The 22,971-nt window shown below is 34.0% G+C and overlaps 2 protein-coding genes across 3 annotated transcripts in view; both read left to right on the plus strand.

Annotated features, from left to right (window-relative positions):
• Window positions 1-13,234, plus strand: part of LOC134689593 (uncharacterized) — a 37,085-nt gene extending 23,851 nt beyond the window's left edge. Inside the window, exons 1-3 of one of the 2 annotated variants that reach the window (XM_063549561.1) lie at window positions 6,885-7,014; window positions 8,647-8,897; window positions 12,656-13,234. In XM_063549561.1, the coding sequence (XP_063405631.1) occupies window positions 8,670-8,897; window positions 12,656-12,823 (396 nt within the window). In that variant the 5' untranslated portion in view covers window positions 6,885-7,014; window positions 8,647-8,669 and the 3' untranslated portion in view covers window positions 12,824-13,234. Of the gene's footprint in view, window positions 1-6,884; window positions 7,015-8,646; window positions 8,898-12,655 lie in introns of those variants that run through there. The other variant, XM_063549563.1, reaches the window with a different exon arrangement.
• Window positions 13,235-15,869: 2,635 nt separating this feature from the next.
• On the plus strand, window positions 15,870-21,492 carry LOC134690847 (uncharacterized). The gene is made up of 3 exons (XM_063550959.1): window positions 15,870-16,477; window positions 18,963-19,315; window positions 20,703-21,492. Exons 1-3 carry the CDS (start codon window positions 16,447-16,449, stop codon window positions 20,820-20,822), a joined length of 504 nt encoding a protein of 167 aa, XP_063407029.1. The 5' UTR covers window positions 15,870-16,446; the 3' UTR covers window positions 20,823-21,492.
• Window positions 21,493-22,971: the final 1,479 nt, after the last annotated feature.

Here is a 22,971-nt window from a genome sequence, read left to right on the forward strand (position 1 = left end):
ACAAAGCAAATGGACATAAAAGGTAAAAATGTCAATCGTATGGGTATAGCAGTGAACATTATTATACAAACAAATATGTAACATAGAAGCACAAAATGGCATATAGAACAAGTATATTATAAAAAATATTTGACATTACTACACAAATGTATCATAGTACAATAGCACAAAAACGGGATATATAAATAAAAACTCAAGTCATAAATGTATCAAAAAAAGGCACATAGACAAAGTGCATTAGCAGAAATGAAAGACAAGAATGCAAATATGTTTTACAATAGCTAAAACGTAATAGATGTATAGCGTATACTACCGTTTTTATGTTAAACAAAAAGCATTGTACATTATTTCTTTTAAACGATTTTTCAATTTCACATGGGGAACGGTGGTATACAGGGTTGACAAATAAAAGTTCTGATATAACTAATTTCAGAAAAAATATCGAAATTTAAAATTCTCTTTCTTTAAAAAGTTCCTTTGGAATCAACATATGGTTAATACTACTTAGCGAGTAAACAGTTTCGTAGTATTTCTGAAGATCCTCTGGTTCTGGTTTAACTGTATGATTAAATAGGAACAGACTGGTTTTTGAGAATAAATTGGAATTTTAAATGTAACTTCCTTTTGATGTAGAGCGTTACGATGCTGAAAGCATCAATTCTTCTATTTGATAAAAGTTACCAGGAATGAATTTCAGTCCTCACTGATTTAAAAAGACGAAAAGAACTATACCAGCTATACCAGCCGTTATACTGAAAATAAAAACAAAAAGAAGATGTGGTATTATTGCCAATGAGGCAACCATCCTAAAGAGACAAATATGACACAAAAACACAACAAAAAACACAAAAACAACAACAACACATGAATACACATTCACACTAATTAACCTGATATAAACCAAGTTATTGACAAAACGTAGTTGTTATATGAGCCATATAAGAACCATATGGCATTGAAGTACATAAATCCCATACCCAGATATTTTCTCTATCTTTTCGGAAAGGAATTCTCAGTATAGGGCTATTGCTGTGGTGATAAATTTCTGGATGCTGCGTACTTTCATAGATAAAGAAGGATCATGGTCCGGTTGATTAAATTTGATTTAAAGAACCCTGAATTGCGGATCTTTGTTATCAGACCGGTGTCGATTCGTTCTTTTACGCATTGTTTGTTCGAGTTTTACCAACAAAAGTAATCCACACATCAGGTATTCAATTCCTCATACAATTTTCCAAGGAACAGACCAGAGGCTAGAAAGATTTAGTGTAATAAGTTTTTCTCTTTAAGCTTCATGTAAAATCAGGGGTCGTGAGCATCATATAACACGTCTTTAGCCTGCTTCCTTTTTCCTTTTTAGCTTACATGGCCTCAATCGCTGAACCCAAAACATTATAAGCAATTTTGACATTAGGTAAAATTGTTTATCAGGTCAAGATCTATTTTTCTGAAATTTTCAATTGGATCATAATATCAAGAAACAGAAGATGTGTTATGTTCGCCAATGAGACAATTATCCACTCAAGTTCAACGCCAAGACAAAACGGGGAAAAGAAACAACATTTTACAAATTTCATCATTTTACACTAAAATCTACCGGTAAGCAGCACGAACCCCACCATACACCACAGGTTAATCTCAGGTGAACCTACGAGTTAGCAGTTTCTGCTCCAAATGAAACACATGCTGTTTTAAACTCATTTGTTGTAATAATATTGAGGAATAAATCAGGCAAGCATAAATAAACAAAAGTCGTCTGTAGTTGGTTTTATAGTATGTTGTGGTTCCACAATAATGTGGGATTGTGTTAAAATGTACTCGACGGAAATTGGTATTTTATAGAAACTAGAGGCTCTTAGGAGCCTGTGTCGTTCACCAGTATCTAGTGTGGTTTTTAAATTTATGTAAAATAAGGTTAAAATAATAATAAATAGTATTCAATATTCCAATAATGATTGATACCAAGTTTTGTTTAATTGGACCCACTTTTAATTAAACTAAAGGCAAGTCATTCCATTGTTGTTTTACATTAGTAACTTAAATCCTCTTTTTATTTAAATTAGTTTTCAAGTTGTGACAATTTGAACTTGTTAATTTAACAATTTTCCCACAGACTTCTATAGTAATAGTAAAATCACAAAAATACTGAATTTAGAGAAAAATCAATTCGGAAAGTCCATAATCACATGGCAAAATCAAATACCAAAACTCATCAAAAGCGAATGGAAAAGAACTGTCATATTCCTGACTTGGTACAAACCCTATATTCTATTCAGTTTAGCTATGGCAGCCTTCTTGGTTGATGGGCGGGGTCATGGGATTCATTGTTTAAACCAAGGCCACCTTTGTTAAATTTGACCCACTGGTTTAAGAGAAGAATTTTGTGAAATTGACTGTTAAACTCCAAAAGGGGACTGTTGGTCATGTTAACTTATTTGTAGATCATATTTTGCTGAACAATTTTGCCGTTTTAAATTTATCTCTATCTATTCTAATATTCAAGATAATAATCAAATACTGCTAAATTTCCGCACAGTTATCATTTTCAGGACAACAACCCATCACCGGGTTGTCTGATTCGTCTGAAAAGTTTCGGGTAGATAGCTCTTGAGCTGATGATCGTTTTTATCTCAGTCAGATTTGCTTTAAATGAGTTGGTTTCAAATATGGCTGCCATCTTGGTTGATGGTCGAGATCATCGGGTATGTTTTTCTGAAAAAGATACGCTAAGGATTGTTTAGCACGGAGTATATAACCAATTAAGAAAATAACAGTGAGTTATAATTCAAAACTTATTAGAACTGATGAATAAGTATTGATGGCACCGACTAAAATACAAATCAGTACACATCCGATTAGCAACCAAAATGAAAATGGAATCAGTGTTACAGCTAAAACTGGTATTTGCGAACTGAGATCGTCTCTAATTACATGAGTAGCTATTTGCCTCGAGAAGCCTTCAATTTTCATTTGTGAAAAAAAAAATTAACAAACAACCATTTAACACTTATCATTTTTACATTCTTAACATGTTTGCTCAAGAAAGAAAATGAAAACAAAATAATATAAAGGACAAAACATGTGTTTCGAGAATCCCTCCTCCGTCTTAAAAGTAACTGGCCAGCAGTCTTTAGCACAGTTGCAGAATTCTTTCAAATACCGAGTAGGTTAATGACTAAGTTTGCTAATCTTACTCAGTACAGTTTTCCATTTGTAAGTATCATACCAACACTGTTGTGACCTGGGGTGTAGAACTCGATTCTTAGATTGTTAAATATAGCAGGACACAATATCGGTCAATATCTTAATTCAAATAAACAAATTTTGAGACAGGAAAATGATGCATTTGTAATATATTTACTTTAATTCAGATAAATATATGTATTGTGTTGCTTCAACTGTTTTACAAAATACAGAACAGTTTTTGTATAAAAAAAAAATTCAACTTTGGCAAATAAGGTGAAGCATATAATCTTACTTTTATTACAAACTATTTACATGAATAACAGCACTTTCCGCAAAACATATTTTGTATAGTTTTAGAATATTGTTCGTAGATAGTAACATACTTGGTTTTTTTTTAATTAAAACTTTATGTTGCAATTATAAGCAGGTTGTTCACTACATTGACCGTAGACTACAAGTTTGGCTTTATTGAGGCCAGTAGTTTCAGAGGAGAATATTTTTGTAAAAAAAATAAACGGACGACAATCACCAAGAGATAAGAAAAGCTCACCCAGCTCTATTTTGCAAAATGATTTAAAAGTTGGTTAAAATGGACGAGGAAATATATTTTATGGTATGAATCTTCACTGAAGAAAAAAAAATCGATCTACTCCCGTAAAAATGACCCATTTTGATTTGTAACTTGTATTTTTTCCTTCAAAACGGAACTTCTCATTGAAAAGCACCGGTAACAATTACACAGATTCATCTCACAAAACGTGACTCAAACGAAGTAACTACATTTCAAAAATTACGAAATGCAGAAATTCATTTAACGAATGAAGAAAATACGTTAACAAATTAAGAAATTGTGTTTACACATTAAGTGATTACGTATTCAAAAATCAAGAAATGTCTCAAATCAAGATATAGACCGAGATTGTGTTCTGCTATTTAACAATCCAAGAATCGAATTCTTCATCCCAGGTCACAACAGTGTTGATACAAATTAAGAAATGTAAATATTCATGTAACGAATGAAGAAAATACGTTAACAAATTAAGAAATTGTGTTTACACATTAAAAGAATTTACATTTCAAAATTGAAGAAATGTGGAAATTCATGTAACGGATGGAAAATTTACATGTACCAAATTAAGAAATTACATGTTTCTTTTCAAGAAATTGCATTTCTCAATTTAAGAATGATATACTTATGATGTACAGTTGATAACAATTATGGCGGATATTCCCTTCCATCATTTACTTGAGTAAAACCGGACGATACATGACATAACGAGGTGTGGTAAGATTGCAATGAAACACCTGTCCACCAGAGTACAATTGAAGATGATGCCAGCAATTATACACAACCGTACGGTCTGAAATTAACTAACGTGTTTTCAAATAGACAATGAAACTGTGGTCTTAGTTTCCATAATTTTTAATACAAAGGACTTAAACTTGTTAATAATTATTTATAATTAATCTTGGGGTTCGGGAGAATGTTGACACCAGTAGGTTCGGAGTTTAAAAATGCGTTTGGAATGATGACACGTATTTCTGTGGTCTGTGATATATTGAGACAACAACCCAATAGCACAAAAACCAAGACATTTCATATCACCCCTAGACAGTGAACATTCATTCGGGGTATTTACCCAATCATCTGTACTTTTATCGGAAAACAATATCAAAGATATAGATAAATATCTACAAAAGAGTATACCAGTGAGGCCGATCCAATCAAATCATTTGGAAAGACGCATCTCTTTGAAATTTAGAAGCATTGACAAAAAAACAATAAAAAAATATTAGCCCCATCAGACCATTCGAGGATCAAAAAGTCTTACTATTTCGAAGGATTTAATTTGTGAAGGAAAATTAAATTACAGATAAATCGACACTGCCATGACTTTTAAAAAAACAACATTACAATAAATTTGGAAAACAATTATACAATTTGTTTAAATACATTTGTTGTTATCGTTTTCAGTCTAGTGATTTACTAAAAGTCCTTGACCTTGACTTTAATGAATGGTTGAATTGGTCAATATTATCATATACTCAACATAACAAATAACGCACCACATGTATAGTATTAATAATTTTTCGCTTTTGTGTAACAAAAAGATTGAGAAAACCCCTAGATATTTCAAGCATAGCCTTGCAATGAATCCACGGATTCAACAAAAGAAAAATTCGCTTCTAAGCGATGGCAGTGGTGCTTTTATTCCAGAAAGTCCAAAATAAAAAAATAATCAAACTGCTCTTTTCAAGAATATCATCATGAAACCGAACAGCAAATTAATGTCCAATGTTTTCATTCAAAATGTATGAATGGGAGTATGAAGATCGTACAGTAAAGTTCTCACAAAAACTCGTAGAATGTTTAAATCTCGTAATGCAAGTAAATATCAGATAAAGGGAGATATACCATTAAATATGGATATTAAATATCTAGGCATCTCCTTTTTTGTTTACAATTTGTTCTATATCATTACACTTTTTCTAGTCTATTTTATTTTTACATTTGAAGTTGTCTAATTGGAAATTATACGTCATCTCCTTTTTTTGCTCACCTGGCCCGAAGGGCCAAGTGAGCTTTTCTCATCAATTGGCGTCCGTCGTCCGTCGTCTGTCGTCCGGCGTCCGGCGTCTGGCGTTAACTTTTACAAAAATCTTCTCCTCTGAAACTACTGGGCCAAATTAATACAAACTTGGCCACAATCATCATTGGGGTATCTAGTTTAAAAAATGTAGTTTTTGGCTTATAACTCAAAAACCGACGCATTTAGAGCAATCTGACAAGAGGTTAAATTGTTAAACAAGTCAAGAAACATCTGCCCTGAAATTATCAGATGAATCAGATAACCTGTTGTTGGGTTGCTGCCCCTGAATTAGTAATTTCAGGAAATTTTGCTGTTTTGTGTTATTATCTTGAATATTATTATAGATAGAGATAAACTGTTAACAGCAATAATGTTCAGCGAAGTAAGATTTACAATTAAGTCAACATGACCGAAATGGTCAGTTGACCCCTTTAGGAGTTATTGCCCCTTATAGTAAATTTTTAACCATTTTTCGTATATCTTAGTTATCTTTTACAAAAATCTTCTTCTCTGAAACTACTGGGCCAAATTAATCCAAACTTAGCCAAAATCATTTTATGGGTATGTAGTTAACAAAAATGTGTCCGGTGACCCGGCCATCTAACCAAGATGGCCGCCATGACTAAAAATAGAACATAGGCGAAAAATGCAGTTTTTGGCTTCTTACTCAAAAACCAAAACATTTAGAGCAAATCTGATATGGTATAATTGTTGATCAGGTCAACATTTATCTGTTCTGAAATTTTCAGATGGATAGGATAACCCGTTGTTGGGTTGCTGACCCTGAATTGTTAGTTTTAAGGAATTTTTGCTGTTTTTTGTAATTATCTTGAATATAATTATAGATAGAGATAAACTTTAAACAGCAATAATGTTCAGTAAAGTAAGATTTACAAACACATCACCATCACCAAAACACAATTTTGTCATGAATCCATCTGCTTCCTTTAATATTCACATATATAGACCAAGGTGAGCGACACAGGCTCTTTAGAGCCTCTAGTTCTCTATATCACGCTATTTAAGACTCACACGTATTCGTAGTTGGTGCGTTTCGTCAGTTGTTCGGTATACACCAAGTCTGTCAGACCGTACAGAAAAACATACATAAGTCTTGATGAATATTCCATCAAACAGGATATGCAAAAAGGACATTGGGACAGAGAATAGTCACGATGACAATCAATGCAAATATGGGACCAGTTAAGTGGACCAGTTTGATGATTTAATTACAAATGTATGTTATCTGTTCATCTTATGTTAGTTTTAACTACGAGTTTGTCCGATTGATTATCGTCTTTAACATCTTTTACAATTAAAACAAAAGGCAATATTTTGATTTAAATATTTCAAATATTGTACAGTGTATTGAGAATTAAGATGAGCATTAATTGTAAGTTTATAGATATTAAATACATTTTTCTCGTTTACAGTAAAAAAAAAATCTGTTTGTTAAGATTTACACTCATAGTAGAATGTATATAGAACTAAAATCAAGAAATAGAATCTGTAATCGTCCATAAGAAACGATATTATTATATGTAAGTCAATCTTTCAGTTAGTAGGTGTAATAAAGGATTATTTTGACAATTTCCAGTTCAATTAATTTGATTGGATTTAAAAGCTTTCTTTTTATTCAATAATTGAATGTTGTAGTATTAATTGAATAATTTAAAGGACACATTAAAACGGACATTAAAAAATACATGGCGAGCACTTTAATTTTAAAGTCACGTAAAACATCAATTATAACAAAACAAATTATTGCGTGTTTTTACTGGAATGACTGAGTTTTCTATAAACAAGTGTGCATACATTTTCATTTGAAGGAAAATCTTTAATCTTGTCAAAATCTTGTTTTACTGTTAATGAATAATTGTCGTTCGGAACGTTAATTCGACTACTTATATTCCTTATACAGTTACCTTAGCCATGAAAACTCTCGTAAGAAATTTATAAAAAAAAAATCAGGTTTTTTTGTGTGTGAATTATATGTCATCCAGTGGCGGATCCAGGAATTTTCATAAGTGGGGGCCCACTGACTGACCTAAGAGGGGGCCCGCTCCAGTCACGCTTCAGTGATTCCTTATATAAGCAACCAAATTTTTTTCCAAAAAGGGGGGGGGGGCCGGGCCCCCTGGGCCCCCCTCCTAAATCCGCCTCTGTCATCTTTATATTCAGTGAACCATTCATACGGGGATAGTAAAACAAAAACTTTGGAGTCTTTGATTTATGGCCTGTCTCTCAATGTCCTTCATCACCCTTGAAGCCAAAGTCTTGATATTCGAGTCCCTTTACTTTAGGTGATTAGGTTGAAATCTCACAAAGAAATATTGACCCCGTCTTTATTTTGCGCCTGTCCTAAGTCAGATGTCGAGACCTTTGTTTGTCTTGTATTTGTATATTTAACAATTGGCATTCAATTGTTCGGGTTTTTTTTGTATTGTTGTTGTTAGATATACTTACCATGAGATATTGAATATTGATTTGGTATAATTTTGACTGTAGATGTCTTGTTTTGTATTTTGTATTTTGGATTGCTGTCTCATATAAGTTAACCCTATTCGAAAGTATTATGCTAACGTCGTTTCATAAAGTTACTGTCCATTGTAGATAATAAATCAAAAATCAGATTCATTAAATTTTGAAAAAAGCACATTTTAATATTAGGAAAAACTTCATTAATAAGATATAAGAAGAATTGGTATGAGTGCCAATGAGACAGCTCTCCATTACTGTCACACTTATTAAAAGTATACCATGCCATATTATGTCAATGTACGGTCTTAAACACAGAACAATTAAACATGTGTTACTAGATATAACGACCATTTTGTCAATTAAAAAGCTTTCTTTGTCTTGTATGCAGGTATTTAATGAGTCTTGGTAAAGATGGATGATATTTTCAAGAAGAAATCAAACGATATATTTTCAAAAAAAGTCATCGACGTATTTGAGAACAAATCAGACAACGATATACTAGCACATAAAAGTGGCGGCATAGATGTATTTGAGACGAGAGAAGATATCTTTGAAAACCCAGGCTATCAGGCTAACATCTTCCCCGGAGACAAAGAGACAGAATATCATGAACCAACAGTAAAAGATAAACCACTCCAGGTATATATACTTAATAGAATAAACCCCTCCTAGAATATGTTCTTACTAGAATAAACCCCCTTCAGGTGTATGTACTTACTAGAATAAACCCCGTCAGGTGTATGTACTTACTAGAAAAAAAACCTTCAGGTGTATGTACTTACTAGACTAAACTCCTTCAGGTGTATGTACTTACTAGAATAAACCCCTTCAGGTGTATGTACTTACTAGAATAAACTCCTTCAGGTGTATGTACTTACTAGAATAAACTCCTTCAGGTGTATGTACTTACTAGAATAAACCCCTTCAGGTGTATGTACTTACTAGAATAAACCCCTTCAGGTGTATGTACTTACTAGAATAAACCCCTTCAGGTGTATGTACTAACTAGAATAAACTCCTTCAAGTGTATGTACTTACTAGAATAAACTCCTTCAGGTGTATGTACTTACTAGAATAAACCCCTTCAGGTGTATGTACTTACTAGAATAAACCCCTTCAGGTGTATGTACTTACTATAATAAACCCCTTCAGGTGTATGTACTTACTAGAATAAACCACTTCAGGTGTATGTACTTACTAGAATAAACTCCTTCAGGTGTATGTACTTACTAGAATAAACCCCTTCAGGTATATGTACTTACGAGAATAAACTCCTTCAGGTGTATGTACTTACTAGAATAAACTCCTTCAGTTGTATGTACTTACTAGAATAAACCCCGTCAGGTGTATGTACTTACTAGAATAAACCCCTTCAGGTATATGTACTTACTAGAATAAACCCCGTCAGGTGTATGTACTTACTAGAATAAACCCCGTCAGGTGTATGTACTTACTAGAATAAACTCCTTCAGGTGTATGTACTTACTAGAATAAACCCCTTCAGGTGTATGTACTTACTAGAATAAACCCCGTCAGGTGTATGTACTTACTAGAATAAACCCCGTCAGGTGTATGTACTTACTAGAATAAACCCCGTCAGGTGTATGTGCACTTACTAGAATAAACCCCTTCAGATGTATGTACTTACTAGAATAAACCCCTCCAGGTGTATGTTCTAATTAGAATAAACCCCTTCAGATATATGTACTTACTAGAATAAACCCCTCCAGGTATATGTACTTACTACAATAAACCCCTCCAGGTGTATGTACTTACTAGAATAAAACCCTGCAGGTGTATGTACTTACTAGAATAAACCCCTTCAGATATATGTACTTACTAGAATAAACCACTTCAGGTGTATGTACTAACTAGAATAAACTCCTTCAGGTGTATGTACTTACTAGAATAAACCACTTCAGGTGTATGTACTAGTAAGAATAAACCCCTTCAGGTATATGTACTTACTAGAATAAACTCCTTCAGGTGTATGTACTTACTAGAATAAACCCCTTCAGGTGTATGTACTTACTAGAATAAACTCCTTCAGGTGTATGTACTTTCTAGAATAAACTCCTTCAGTTGTATGTACTTACTAGAATAAACCCCGTCAGGTGTATGTACTTACTAGAATAAACCCCGTCAGGTATATGTACTTACTAGAATAAACCCCTTCGGGTATATGTACTTACTAGAATAAACCCCGTCAGGTGTATGTACTTACTAGAATAAACCCCTTCAGGTATATGTACTTACTAGAATAAACCCCTTCAGGTGTATGTACTTACTAGAATAAACTACGTCAGGTGTATGTACTTACTAGAATAAACTCCTTCAGGTGTATGTACTTACTAGAATAAACCCCTTCAGGTGTATGTACTCACTAGGATAAACCCCGTCAGGTGTATGTACTTACTAGAATAAACCCCGTCAGGTGTATGTACTTACTAGAATAAACCCCGTCAGGTGTATGTGCACTTACTAGAATAAACCCCTTCAGATGTATGTACTTACTAGAATAAACCCCTCCAGGTGTATGTACTAATTAGAATAAACCCCTTCAGATATATGTACTTACTAGAATAAACCCCTCCAGGTATATGTACTTACTAGAATAAACCCCTCCAGGTGTATGTACTTACTAGAATAAAACCCTGCAGGTGTATGTACTTACTAGAATAAACCCCTTCAGATATATGTACTTACTAGAATAAACCACTTCAGGTGTATGTACTAGTTAGAATAAACCCCTTCAGATATATGTACTTACTAAAATAAACCACTTCAGGTGTATGTACTTACTAGAATAAACCCCGTCAGGTGTATGTGCACTTACTAGAATAAACCCCTTCAGATGTATGTACTTACTAGAATAAACCCCTCCAGGTGTATGTACTAATTAGAATAAACCCCTTCAGATATATGTACTTACTACAATAAACCCCTCCAGGTGTATGTACTTACTAGAATAAAACCCTGCAGGTGTATGTACTTACTAGAATAAACCCCTTCAGATATATGCACTTACTAGAATAAACCACTTCAGGTGTATGTACTAGTTAGAATAAACCCCTTCAGATATATGTTCTTACTAAAATAAACCACTTCAGGTGTATGTACTCACTAGAATAAACCACTCCAGGTATATGTACGTACTAGGATAAACCCTTTCAGGTGTATGTACTAATTATAATAAACCACTTTAGGTATATGTACTTACTAGAATAAAACCCTTCAGGTGTATGTCCTAATTATAATAAACCACTTTAGGTATATGTACATACTAGATTTGATTGTTTAGTTGTGTTGTTGGGTTGCTAGCTTTTCATATATACATGTAAGGCAGGATCTACTTGTACTTCCGTCTTTCGATGCATTTGCGATCAACTCGAGTTTTAATGGGATTCGTGTTGCTCGGTATCTAGCTGGTCTTCTATATTGTGTTTTACAGACTGTTACCTGTCTTTCATTTTGGTATGGGTTATTTGCCACGCCATTGTTACTTTGTTTTCGCCTCATGAGTATGACTATTACTTTGGTGTCATTCGCCGCTCTTTGGTTGACTTTTCTCTGTAGTGTTCAACATTTTAAGATATTTTACCTTAAATCACAGCCACAGGTTAAACCCGACAATGTGTCGGTTTTAACTACTGCGTGGAAATTCTGCGGACAGTACAGGGGCATATGTGTATTGAACTTCGTCCGTCGTTCACGGAAAGAAAGAATCAAATACAAGTGAATGTTTTGAAATCATACAACTCGACTTTTGAATCAAACGTTGGCTATCATAAGTCAAGATTAAGAATTTAATTGCATTGTACAAGTGTTTCTGAGTTCTATATATTTTTTTAAAAATCATTGTATCATTGTGTCATTATTTACCGGCATGCATAAGCTTCTTTTTACAAGGACATAGAAAGGTTGCCTGCATGAGTGACATTGACTGTTCGGCAAGTACGCTGAAAGCACTACTCAGAGAATTCCCGTCATAATTGTTCTTGGTATTTTCAAAATATTTTATTTCATTTTAGCTCTTTGCGTTGCTTTTTTTTTTATCTGACGCAATCAAAGTTCAGAAATCGAAAAGAAAAGACAACTCCATTTTTCGAAAGGCAAACAGAAGAAGCATAAAAAAGATTCTGCGACTGAAAGTTGTGTTACTTTCCCAACTGATGTCGAACCATATTCAAGATCAGCTGTTTTAGATTTATTTTTTTACTTCGAATCGTCTTTAAACCTGCTTATTTATGAAAAAATTATGTCCTTTTGATTTACTTATAATATTGAACAACAGTACATCGAAGTATTTTTTGTCATATGTTTTCAATTTGTGTTGGTATACTATCCCTTTACCCTGCTCTCCAAATTTAAATGTATACATGTATTTATTCTTACAGGTTTTAGATGTACTATGCCATGGCAAATTCCGAAAGAACAGATGTCATGCCAAGGTCATACAGAGGACACTTGAACTTTATATGAAAGAAGAAGATAAAATCATGAAAAAGAAACCGACTGCAGTTAAACCAAAGAAAGTGACAATTAAGGATGATTTAGAGTGGTAGGGATAAACTGTAAGCTTAGAACAGTTATCCATAAATTAAAGACACCATTCAAGTACAACTTTGCTGCATCCGATCCAAACAGTGCGAGGTGAAAAAAAAGAAATGTTTTCGAGTCGAGATAATTATCAGCCGTTTTGTCAAAAGTCGGAAAAGTGCTATGTGGTTCCGATTGCTCCGCTCAGTGAATGCGAAAATAATTCGAAAGGAACCAGTGTGATTTGTTTATTCATAAAAGGCGTTTTATTCTATTGGCTGTTTGTTTAATCCATGGTTCGTTTACTTATTCAAAGGTGAAAAGCAAACGGAGTGCCACCCATAATTCTTGATGCCACGCTTCTGTGTTTATTAAACGTTACTGTTTCCCTTAGAAGGTTTAGAAGATGAAAACTGTGAGGTATCATGAAAAATATATATGACTTTTGGAAGATTGTACGATTATGAACAAAACGGTTTAGCCCTAACGTAACAATCTGTGTTTCGTAGTACAAGTGCAGTTATTTATTTATCGTAAAAAGTTAGAGTGAATAATGAGAAATAAATACGCAGCAAATATTTTTTGTTTTGAAGATCTTTAAATAATTACATTTGAGTCACTGATCATGCATAAATACATGTAGCAACATTTAATCTTAAATGATCTTTTATTTAAGTGGGTTTTAAAAATCACGAAGCTCATTCATAAACAAACTATGTCTATATTTACATATAATTATAAATTATCAGATTTGATGCAATTGAAGATCTTTAAAACGTTTTATCAGCTTAATGACCGGAACGGTGTAACTGTTGTGAGAGGGAAGATCTCAAAGTGTTCAAGTATAATATGTTTACATCTTAGTATTAAACAAGAACTTGAGCACTTGATACTACTTCGGTTCCGATCTTTATAAATCGGTTGTATTAAAACATACCAAAATGAACTTGATACAGAGACAGTTTTATTGTGCAAAACATTCTACAAAATTGAATTTCATTTGATTTTTAAACATTCTATTTTTTTTTTATCATATATCGCTATTTCTGTAGAAGTTTTGCAATGATTTCGGTTCTCTGTGTTAATTTAAGTTTTTAACAGTTTGCCATATATTCATTTGAGAAATTTGGTGTTGATGGCACACCTTTGAAACACCTTGATAGATTTGCTCTTAGTTACAGTTTTAGTATTAGGTCAGTGTATATCTTGATATACTTCATTGGTCTCTGTCTTTTGGTGAAGGACACATATTGACCTTGGCATGAATATATTCAAACAGTATTAGTACCGGAGACAGTTACGCCACGAGTTAGTTGACCGTTATGAAATAACCGTTTCACAGATGATATCGGATAAGTTCATTATGTCGTGACTACAATACCCTTCCCTTTTGACGAATGTGACCTACCGATTTAGACTATTTACAGGATTTGTAATAACTTAGGTAACACGACGAGTGCCACATGTGGAACAGGATCTGTTTAGACTTTCGGAGCACCTGAGATTACCCCCTGTTTTTGATGGAGATCGTGTTGCTTAGTCTGTAGTTTTCTCTCTATTGTATCCGTAAAGGTTATGGCTTGATATACTGTATTGGTCTCTGTCTATTGTTGAAAGCCACATATTGACCTTGGCATGGATTTACTCACACAGTTTTATTACCTGGGGCAGTTTATAGCTCGGTATAATGTATTGGTATCTGCCTATTAGTGAATGCCGCATCTTGGCAATGGCATGAATTTATTCACACATTTTTAATAAATTAGGACCGGGGGCAGTTTATGGCTTGATATATATTGTACACTGTATTGGTATTTGTCTATTTTTGAAGGCCGCAGATTGATCTTGGTATGGATTTATTCACACAGTTGGGTGATCGGGGCCAGCATATGGCTTGGTAAACTGTATTGGTATCTGTCTATTGTTAAAGGCCTCTTGTTGACCTCGGCATGGATTTATTTACACAGTAATAGTACCGGTGACAGTTTATGGCTTGGTATACTGAACACATACGCGTAGCCAGGGGGTTCGGGGGTTCGTAAGAACCTCTTGAAAACAAATAAGCACTGTTAAAAAGACCACATTCTGTTTGAATTTTTACTGTCTGTTAAAGTTAAGTTCGCGAATCCATATACACCTCCACCCCTTGGACATTCCTGACTACGGGCCTGGTATAGGTTTCTGTCTATTGTTGAAGGCAGCATATTGACCTTGGTATAGGGTGTCATTTTTGGTTGTTTATGTGTAGTTGGGTTACTTAACTCTATGACGTAAATCGACGTCTTCCATACTGTAGTATTTTATCATATGTATTTATTTTTTTTATAAAACTTTGGCTTTCTGTTAACATTTGTTGCTCTATGTGTGACTTATGTATGAATGAAAATTTCGATAATAAAATAGTCATCTGTGTAATAAATATGTATTACATTTTTTAGAATTTTTAGTTATGCACTGAATATTGATAATATTTTTTTAAATATTTGTTTTTATTAGCTTGTCTTGCTTATGCATACTCGACTTTCAGGAATGCGCTGTTTGGATTCTTTTGTTTGTTTCAAGAATATTTCTTGATGTTTTTTTTTTCTTTCTGAGTTATTATTGTTTTTGTTGGGTTTGGTTTTTTTTCTTCAAAATGTGTGTGGGGGGATTGGTGTTTTGGTGGATGGAATGATAAAATGTCACAAAAAAATCATTTGTAACACTGTATTGTCTATTCAGATATTTCTGTACAATACATCAAATGGATTTTACAACACTTCTCCAAATAAAATGTATACATTCACCATTGATTTTGAAACTTTACACTGCAATAAATTATTCATCGACATTTTCCTATAGTTTTATTGACATTAAAACTCTTAAAGTTTTATGATTTAATACATTTCAAACCTTACTGATGAAATATACTGATTATTTGACATTTCTGGTTTAAAATCGGGTGCACTTAAAATCAAACACGGAATTTTTCCCTTTAAATTTTTAATTTGAGATTGAAAATTCACATTATTTAGCCTTGTAGTAAAACCTAAGTCAATTTACTAGTGTTTAACGATATATTACTGTATATATATAACTTGTGTTTTACTGTTTATATAGAAACAAGGATCGGATGACGTTTGGTTTTTTAAGACAAGTTTTTTACCTGATAAAAATCGTGACAGGCTTGATCGGTTTTATTGTGTACAGAAGTAAAAGCAAACGGTACATTACTGGAAACAGATTTTAAAAAAAAAAGACATTCTGAATGGATTGTGGTCTGACAAATTATAATTCAAAACGGGGTGATTTATAGCATTGGATCTTGGGGACAATATAGTTTAAGGAATAAGAATTGTAGTTGATAAAGTTGTCTTACGGTGAATTAAAATCAGATAGGATAACGGATAGATTTGTTTATATTGCGTAATTAATATTTTTGGCAATTCGCATACACTGTGTTATATAGTGTTGTAAAAATTCAGTCGAAAGCACGAACGAAAGTAGACTATTGCGATACAAGTGTTTGGTGATTTTCAGAAGAGTATATTTTTATTGTACAGTACAAAAGTAGAATAGAAAATAAAGGCAACAGTAGTATACCGCTGTTGAACGAAGAACTGTACTGTCGTGTTACTGAACTCGTTCAGGATTTCATTTAATTTATAAAATGGACTTCAAGACTGAAAAAAGTATAACTTGTAAGTGTAAATATTTTATTGATAAAATGAATGTTGTTTTGGGAACGTCCAGTGGCAAATACTTCATCAAAAATGTTATAACGCATTCCTCCCTTTGTGAAGTGCTTTAAATAAATGTATATTTACTAGTAAGCAATTTTAGAGGACAAAAAACAATATAATTAGAAAGATTTGGTAAAAATACTGTTACATATTCTTTACATAAGGCATCGGATTAATAGGTGTCATTCAGATTGGACATGAACGTACTTGTACATCCCGAAAGGCAAATAAACAATCTGCAATCTGTCGATACCTGTAACTTGGCTTTGCACAAGGTCATGTTCTTCTCTGGCTGTTTATGACGTCTTTACCCTAAATCAATTGTATGTTGGATGTGTACGGATTGAGTGTTGAGTCTTAGAGGCATGATTTTTTTATTAGTTGTTAGTGGCTTTGAACTAGCTGTCAGATAACTGCGAGTACTCTCAGATCTGTTCATTGTGTCTGTTTGTGTCGGGATGTATAAGTACCCGGCCACGTCCACTTTTATTTTTTGTCTATCTGATGAGTTAAGCCTTTTTCAACTGACTTTTATAGTTCGTTTTTATGTTGTACTGTTATACCACTGTCCCAGGTTAGGGGGAGGGTTGGGATCCCGCTAACATGTTTAACCCCGCCACATTATTTATGTATGTGCCTGTCCCAAGTCAGGAGCCTGTAATTCAGTGGTTGTCGTTTGTTTATGTGTTACATATTTGTTTTTCGTTCATATTTTTACAAAAATAAGGCCGTTAGTTTTCTCGTGTGAATTGTTTTACATTGTCTTATCGGGGCCTTGTATAGCTGACTATGCGGTATGGGCTTTGCTCATTGTTGAAGGCCGTACGGTGACCTATAGTTGTTAATGTTTGTGTCATTTTGGTCTTTTGTGGATAATTGACCCAGTGGAAATCATACCACATCTTCTTTTTTATATAAGGCAAGGGTTTCAATGCCGATTGGAAGAAGCCCAAAGTGACGACATTTCTATTTCAAAGTCATTCGTGATGGATTAAACTATTTAACTATCTCTTTTGTCATAAAGTTTAATTCTCAACCAAACATTTCTAGTCAGAAACTGCGAGTACTCTCAGGTCAGTAATTAGTGTCTTTTTGTTGTTGGATATACATGTACCCGACCACGTCCACCCTGTGTTTTGTTCGATATATCTGTTTGTATCTTGTGAAGAGTTGTCTTATTGCCAATCATACAACATCTTCTTTTGCATATACTTATCCCTTGTCACCATCTTACGGTGTTTATATATCTCAACTTGTACCAATGTTTTAGATTTTAGCGAGAAAAATTTATGTATTACTGAAAAATTAATACACCAGGGTTTTCGATATCACAAACTAGTCAAAACATTTACTAAATTTTATCATCGGTATAAAGACATCATTCGTAAATATAGCTCAACATGCAGACTTCTTATACGTTCAGGTATTTCACATCCAATTTTTTTATGGAAATATTCTTTATAAAGCACAAAGGTGTCAGTATTCACCTAAGAAACTTACAAAACCTTTGAATAGACTTATTAAGAAGGGAGATAATTACGATACTGTTGTCAAATCATTAAAGATTGCATATTTTGGAGTTAATATTAAGTCACTGATAAGGTCTTTGCGTCGGAACTAAACACATTTATTCTAATAACAGTTGTTGGCATGACACGGGTTATGTTCTTCTCATATATGTGCCTGATGTTCATATGATGAAATCATAATCTTTCAGTCAGTTTAATTGAAGTCTGGAGCTGGCATGTCAGTTAACTGCTAGTAGTCTGTTGTTATTTATGTATTATTGTCATTTTGTTTATTTTCTTTGGTTACATCTTCTGACATCAGACTCGGACTTCTCTTGAACTGAATTTTAATGTGCGTATTGTTATGCGTTTACTTTTCTACATTGGTTGGAGGTATAGCTAGGAGGAGGGTTGAGATCTCACAAACATGTTTAACCCCGCCGCATTTTTGCGCCTGTCCCAAGTCAGGAGCCTCTGGCCTTTGTTAGTCTTCGTATTATTTTAATTTAATTTCTTGTGTACAATTTGAAAATTAGTATGGCGTTCATTATCACTGAACCAGTATACATTTGTTTAGGGGCCAGCTGAAGGACGCCTCCGGGTGCGGGATTTTCTCGCTACATTGAAGACCTGTTGGTGACCTTCTGCTGTTTTTTTTTTTTATTTGGTCTAGTTGTTGTCTCTTTGACACATTCCCCATTTCCATTCTCAATTTCATTACTATCAATTTTAAAGGTAACACACATTTTAGTGTGTGTATTTTCGTATATAAACTTATTTTATTTCTAAGGAATAAACCTTAAAAAAAGACGTATGATCGACGTCACGCTTACATGACATAATTATGTCTACGAGTTGAAAGAAAAAATAACCAATCAAAAGACATGTTACAACCAAAATTAAATTATTTGCTAATGTATTATACATATTTTCAGCTGGTAAAACCTATGTTCCATCAAAGGTTAACATCAGTAGTAAGAATGGTCTCTATGAAGTACAAACTTATAACCCAAGTTCAACCATCGATCCGTTCGAAAAGAAGAAAACTAATACACTTAGTGAGCCTACCGACCCGTTCAAGCAAAAGACAGGGTATTCCCCTACACGGACGACAGATGACATTGCAAAACGGAAGATCGAGGATTACCAGGGCCACAAATACGATACGTTTTATGATTATGGATTTCCCAATGATAAAGATAAAGAAAAGAGAAAACAGGAACCAAAGAAGCCCAAACCAAAGCCTGAACCAAAAGTGGACCGGAAACCAAAACATGTCGAAAGAGCGGTAAGTGTATGACAGTAACTTTCGCAAAACAGTTCCAGTTTTAATTGGGTCTAAATGAGTCATCTTTCTATCATATGTATATATAGTTTTTCAAATAGTATTTTTGGTCGGGTTATGAAAATATAGATAAAAAAAAAGATATTGTATGATTGCCAATGAGACAACCCTCCACGAGAGACCAAAATGACACAGAAATCTTAACCACTATAGGTCACCGTATGGCCTTCAAAATGAGCAAAGCCCATACCGAATAGTCAGCTATAAAAGGCCCCGAAATGACAATATAAAACAATTCAAACGAGAAAATTAATGGCCTTATTTATGTACGAAAAATTAACGAAAAACAAATAAGTAACATATAAACAAACGACAAGAGAGAGAGAGAGAGAGAGAGAGAGAGAGAGAGAGAGAGATGAACTGTACTTACCAATGCCATATGTGGGGTACAATTCACCATTCCGGAGCACCCCTGAGCAACACGACCTGACCGATGTCATATGATGTGGAGTAGGATCTGCTCACCTTTCCAGAGCACCCCTGACCATTCCGGAGCAGCCCTGAGTAGCACGATCTGACCGATGCCATATGTGCAGTAGGTGACCGATGCCTTATATGGAGTAGGATCTGCTCACCATTCCGAAGCAGCACGACCTGACCGATGCCATATGTGGGGTAGAAGCTGCTCACCATTCCGGAGCACCCCCGTTTTTTAGGTGGTTTGAGTTGATGAATCTTTGTTTTCTGTTTTGTGTCGTGGTATGTTTTCGTTTTTAATTTCTCTTGCCATTGTCAGTTTGTGTTAAAAAAAAATTATAAAAAAAAAAGATTTGTATCTTACGCCTCTCTCCTCTCCCTTTTCTTATTTTTCGCTTACGCAAGCATCAATTAACCTTCCTGTCGTATTAATATACGTGTTGGTCCTGGTATTGGTTAAAATATTTGCCACGATGTGTAAGGCAAACACATCTAACCATTAATTCAGTTAAAAATTAACCTACTGGTTTTTCAGTGGTTGTCGTTTTTTGTTACATACTTGTTTTTCGTTCATTTTTGGTACCTCAATTACGCCGTTAGTTTTCTGGTTTGAATTGTTTTACACTAGTCAAATGGCGCCTTTTAAACTGTTAAAGCTGACTATGCAGTTTGAGCTTTGCTCATTGTTAATCAAGGCCGTACGGTGACCTATAGTTGTTGATTTGTTTGTGTCATTTAGTCTCTTTCGGAAAGTTGTCTCATTGGCAATCTGATCATACCACATCTTTTTTTATAATAACAGTCATTTGTCTTTCACATGAGGAAGATGCACACCTATAAGTTGTTTTGTATATTTGTACATACCTAAAATTCTATAGCAAGTACTTAATAACAATTATCATATATTTTTCAGGAATCTCCGTTTCCATACAACGCATCAAAAAGTGTTTCGCGGACTTTCATGTTGATGACAAAAGGCAATCGAGTCAGACCCGAGGGAACAAGCTTCAAAACGACAGATGAATTCGACTGAGATTAAACGGTTGTTGGACATCGGATTTGTGCAATATTAATATTACTTATGTGCATGTTTAAATCACATTTATATATACAGTCAGTTGCAGAGCAGTGATTTGGCAGACATCACGACTGAAATGTGCGTCAAGTTTATAAACTACCAACAAAGACGGTACTCAGAATATTTGTGTATGAACAAATGAATGTGTGTCGTAACTGTTATTTTGAATTATTTTGTGCAAAATGTCATAGAAGTTTACAACTATATGTCACCGTACAGCCTGTACGTATATTTACGTTACAACTATTGACCACCGTGCGGCCTTCAAGTATATTTCCAAATATAGACAACCATACGGTATTTATTACTTTTCGATACCGTTTTTAAGTACATGTTTTGGAAGGAACCCTTTTTTAAAAATCCTTGGAACTTTTACTGCCTTCTCAAGTCAGACTTGTTGAATTAAAATACTTTGCTTGCATGGACCTGGCGTTTATAATCCGGGGAATGCATCCAAATATACCGCTATAACTAAATTTATCAATAAATAATCAAACTAAGGCTTCTAAACATAGTCTTGTTTATATGAATGTATGTGCGGATTGGGTGCAAATACATCAGGTATAACACCAGTTTTAGTTTGAAATATCAAAAGCTCTGGTGTAAACCTAAGAGAGTTTATAGTGGTTAGTGCATCAGACTACTAACACAAAGGTTCCTTGTTCGATTCCCGGTCAGGAATGAAAATTTCAGGGACTGATTTTTCGGCTCTCCCCTGACACCATTTGCGAGTATGATCTTGAGGAAACGATAATAATCCATCGGAAGGGGAAGATAAATGGCTGACCAGTGTGAAGAGAGAGACATATCTCTTGCAAGTAAAAGAAACCCTTGTAGATTTTGAAAAAAGAGCAGGCTAATGCCGCAACAAGACAGTACTCTCACCCGCAAAGGGGAAAGGGATTAAGTTACAAACTTGTTCCCCAATCCTCTATTAATAAATATGCTTAAACTAAACCTTACTAATTGTAATGACATTAGTCCAATTTGAAGACGTTGACCTCTAGATTTGTATAGCTGTTAATTTTACTTATATATCACACACAGCTCTTCAATTGTTTTTGGTTCTTGTACATCATTGGCTTTCAAATACTAGTAGTTGACGTTGAGCGTCCATGACGAAGATAAATTCAGGGATGCGCTTCGGACGCATGAAATTTATATAACGTGTTGTTTTCATTTTTTCATTATCATAAAGAATTGGATTAAAAAAATGTTGGAAATTCATCAATTTAAAACTAAACCTAGATATAGGAAGATGGGGTGTGAGTGCCAATGAGACAACTCTCCATCCAAATAACAATTTATAAAAGTAAACCATTATAGGTCACCGTACGGCCTTCAACACGGAGCCTTGGCTAACACCGAACAAAAAGCTATAAAGGGCCCCAAAATTACTAGTGTAAAACCATTCCAACGGGAAAACCAACGATATAATCTATATAAAAAACGAGAAACACGTATAAATTACATTAACAAACGACAACTACTGTAAATCAGATTCCTGACTTAGGACAGATGTAAACATTTAATTGCAGCGGGATTAAACGTTTTAATGGTACCAAACCTTCTCCCTTTTTCTGAAACCATAGCATAACATCACAAAATAAACACCACAAGATAAAATATCAATTGGAAGGCTTTACTCGAACAAAAAACGAAAATTAACACTAGTTCATTTACGTGATGATCATATACTGCTATGCACAATTTTTTTACTTTTGGGGTATTTTATCACCCGATCATTCTCTAATCTTTTATTATTTTTTATTATTTTTTTTATTTATTTTTTTTGAGGGGGGGGGTGTATATTTCTTTACTATTCATTGAATTTGCCATTTATTCTGCACTTTTTGTTGATTATTTTCTAAACCGAATATAACCCTCTCTTTTTTCTCTCGGCAAATGGTGCAACTATTTCCTTGCTTAAAATATAGTAAAAAAAAGAGGGACACATTTCCATTTGTAGAGGAGCTTAACTTTAGAATGGAAAAAATGACGCCACCAAATTCATTATTGATGATTTAGGATTAGATGTATGATTTGTTTTTGTAAGTTGTTATTTGCTTAGAACTAGCTGTCAGTAACTTCGAGTACTCTCTGT

The sequence above is a fragment of the Mytilus trossulus genome, chromosome 11 (assembly GCF_036588685.1).
Source record: "Mytilus trossulus isolate FHL-02 chromosome 11, PNRI_Mtr1.1.1.hap1, whole genome shotgun sequence".
Classification (NCBI taxonomy): Eukaryota; Metazoa; Mollusca; class Bivalvia; order Mytilida; family Mytilidae; genus Mytilus; species Mytilus trossulus.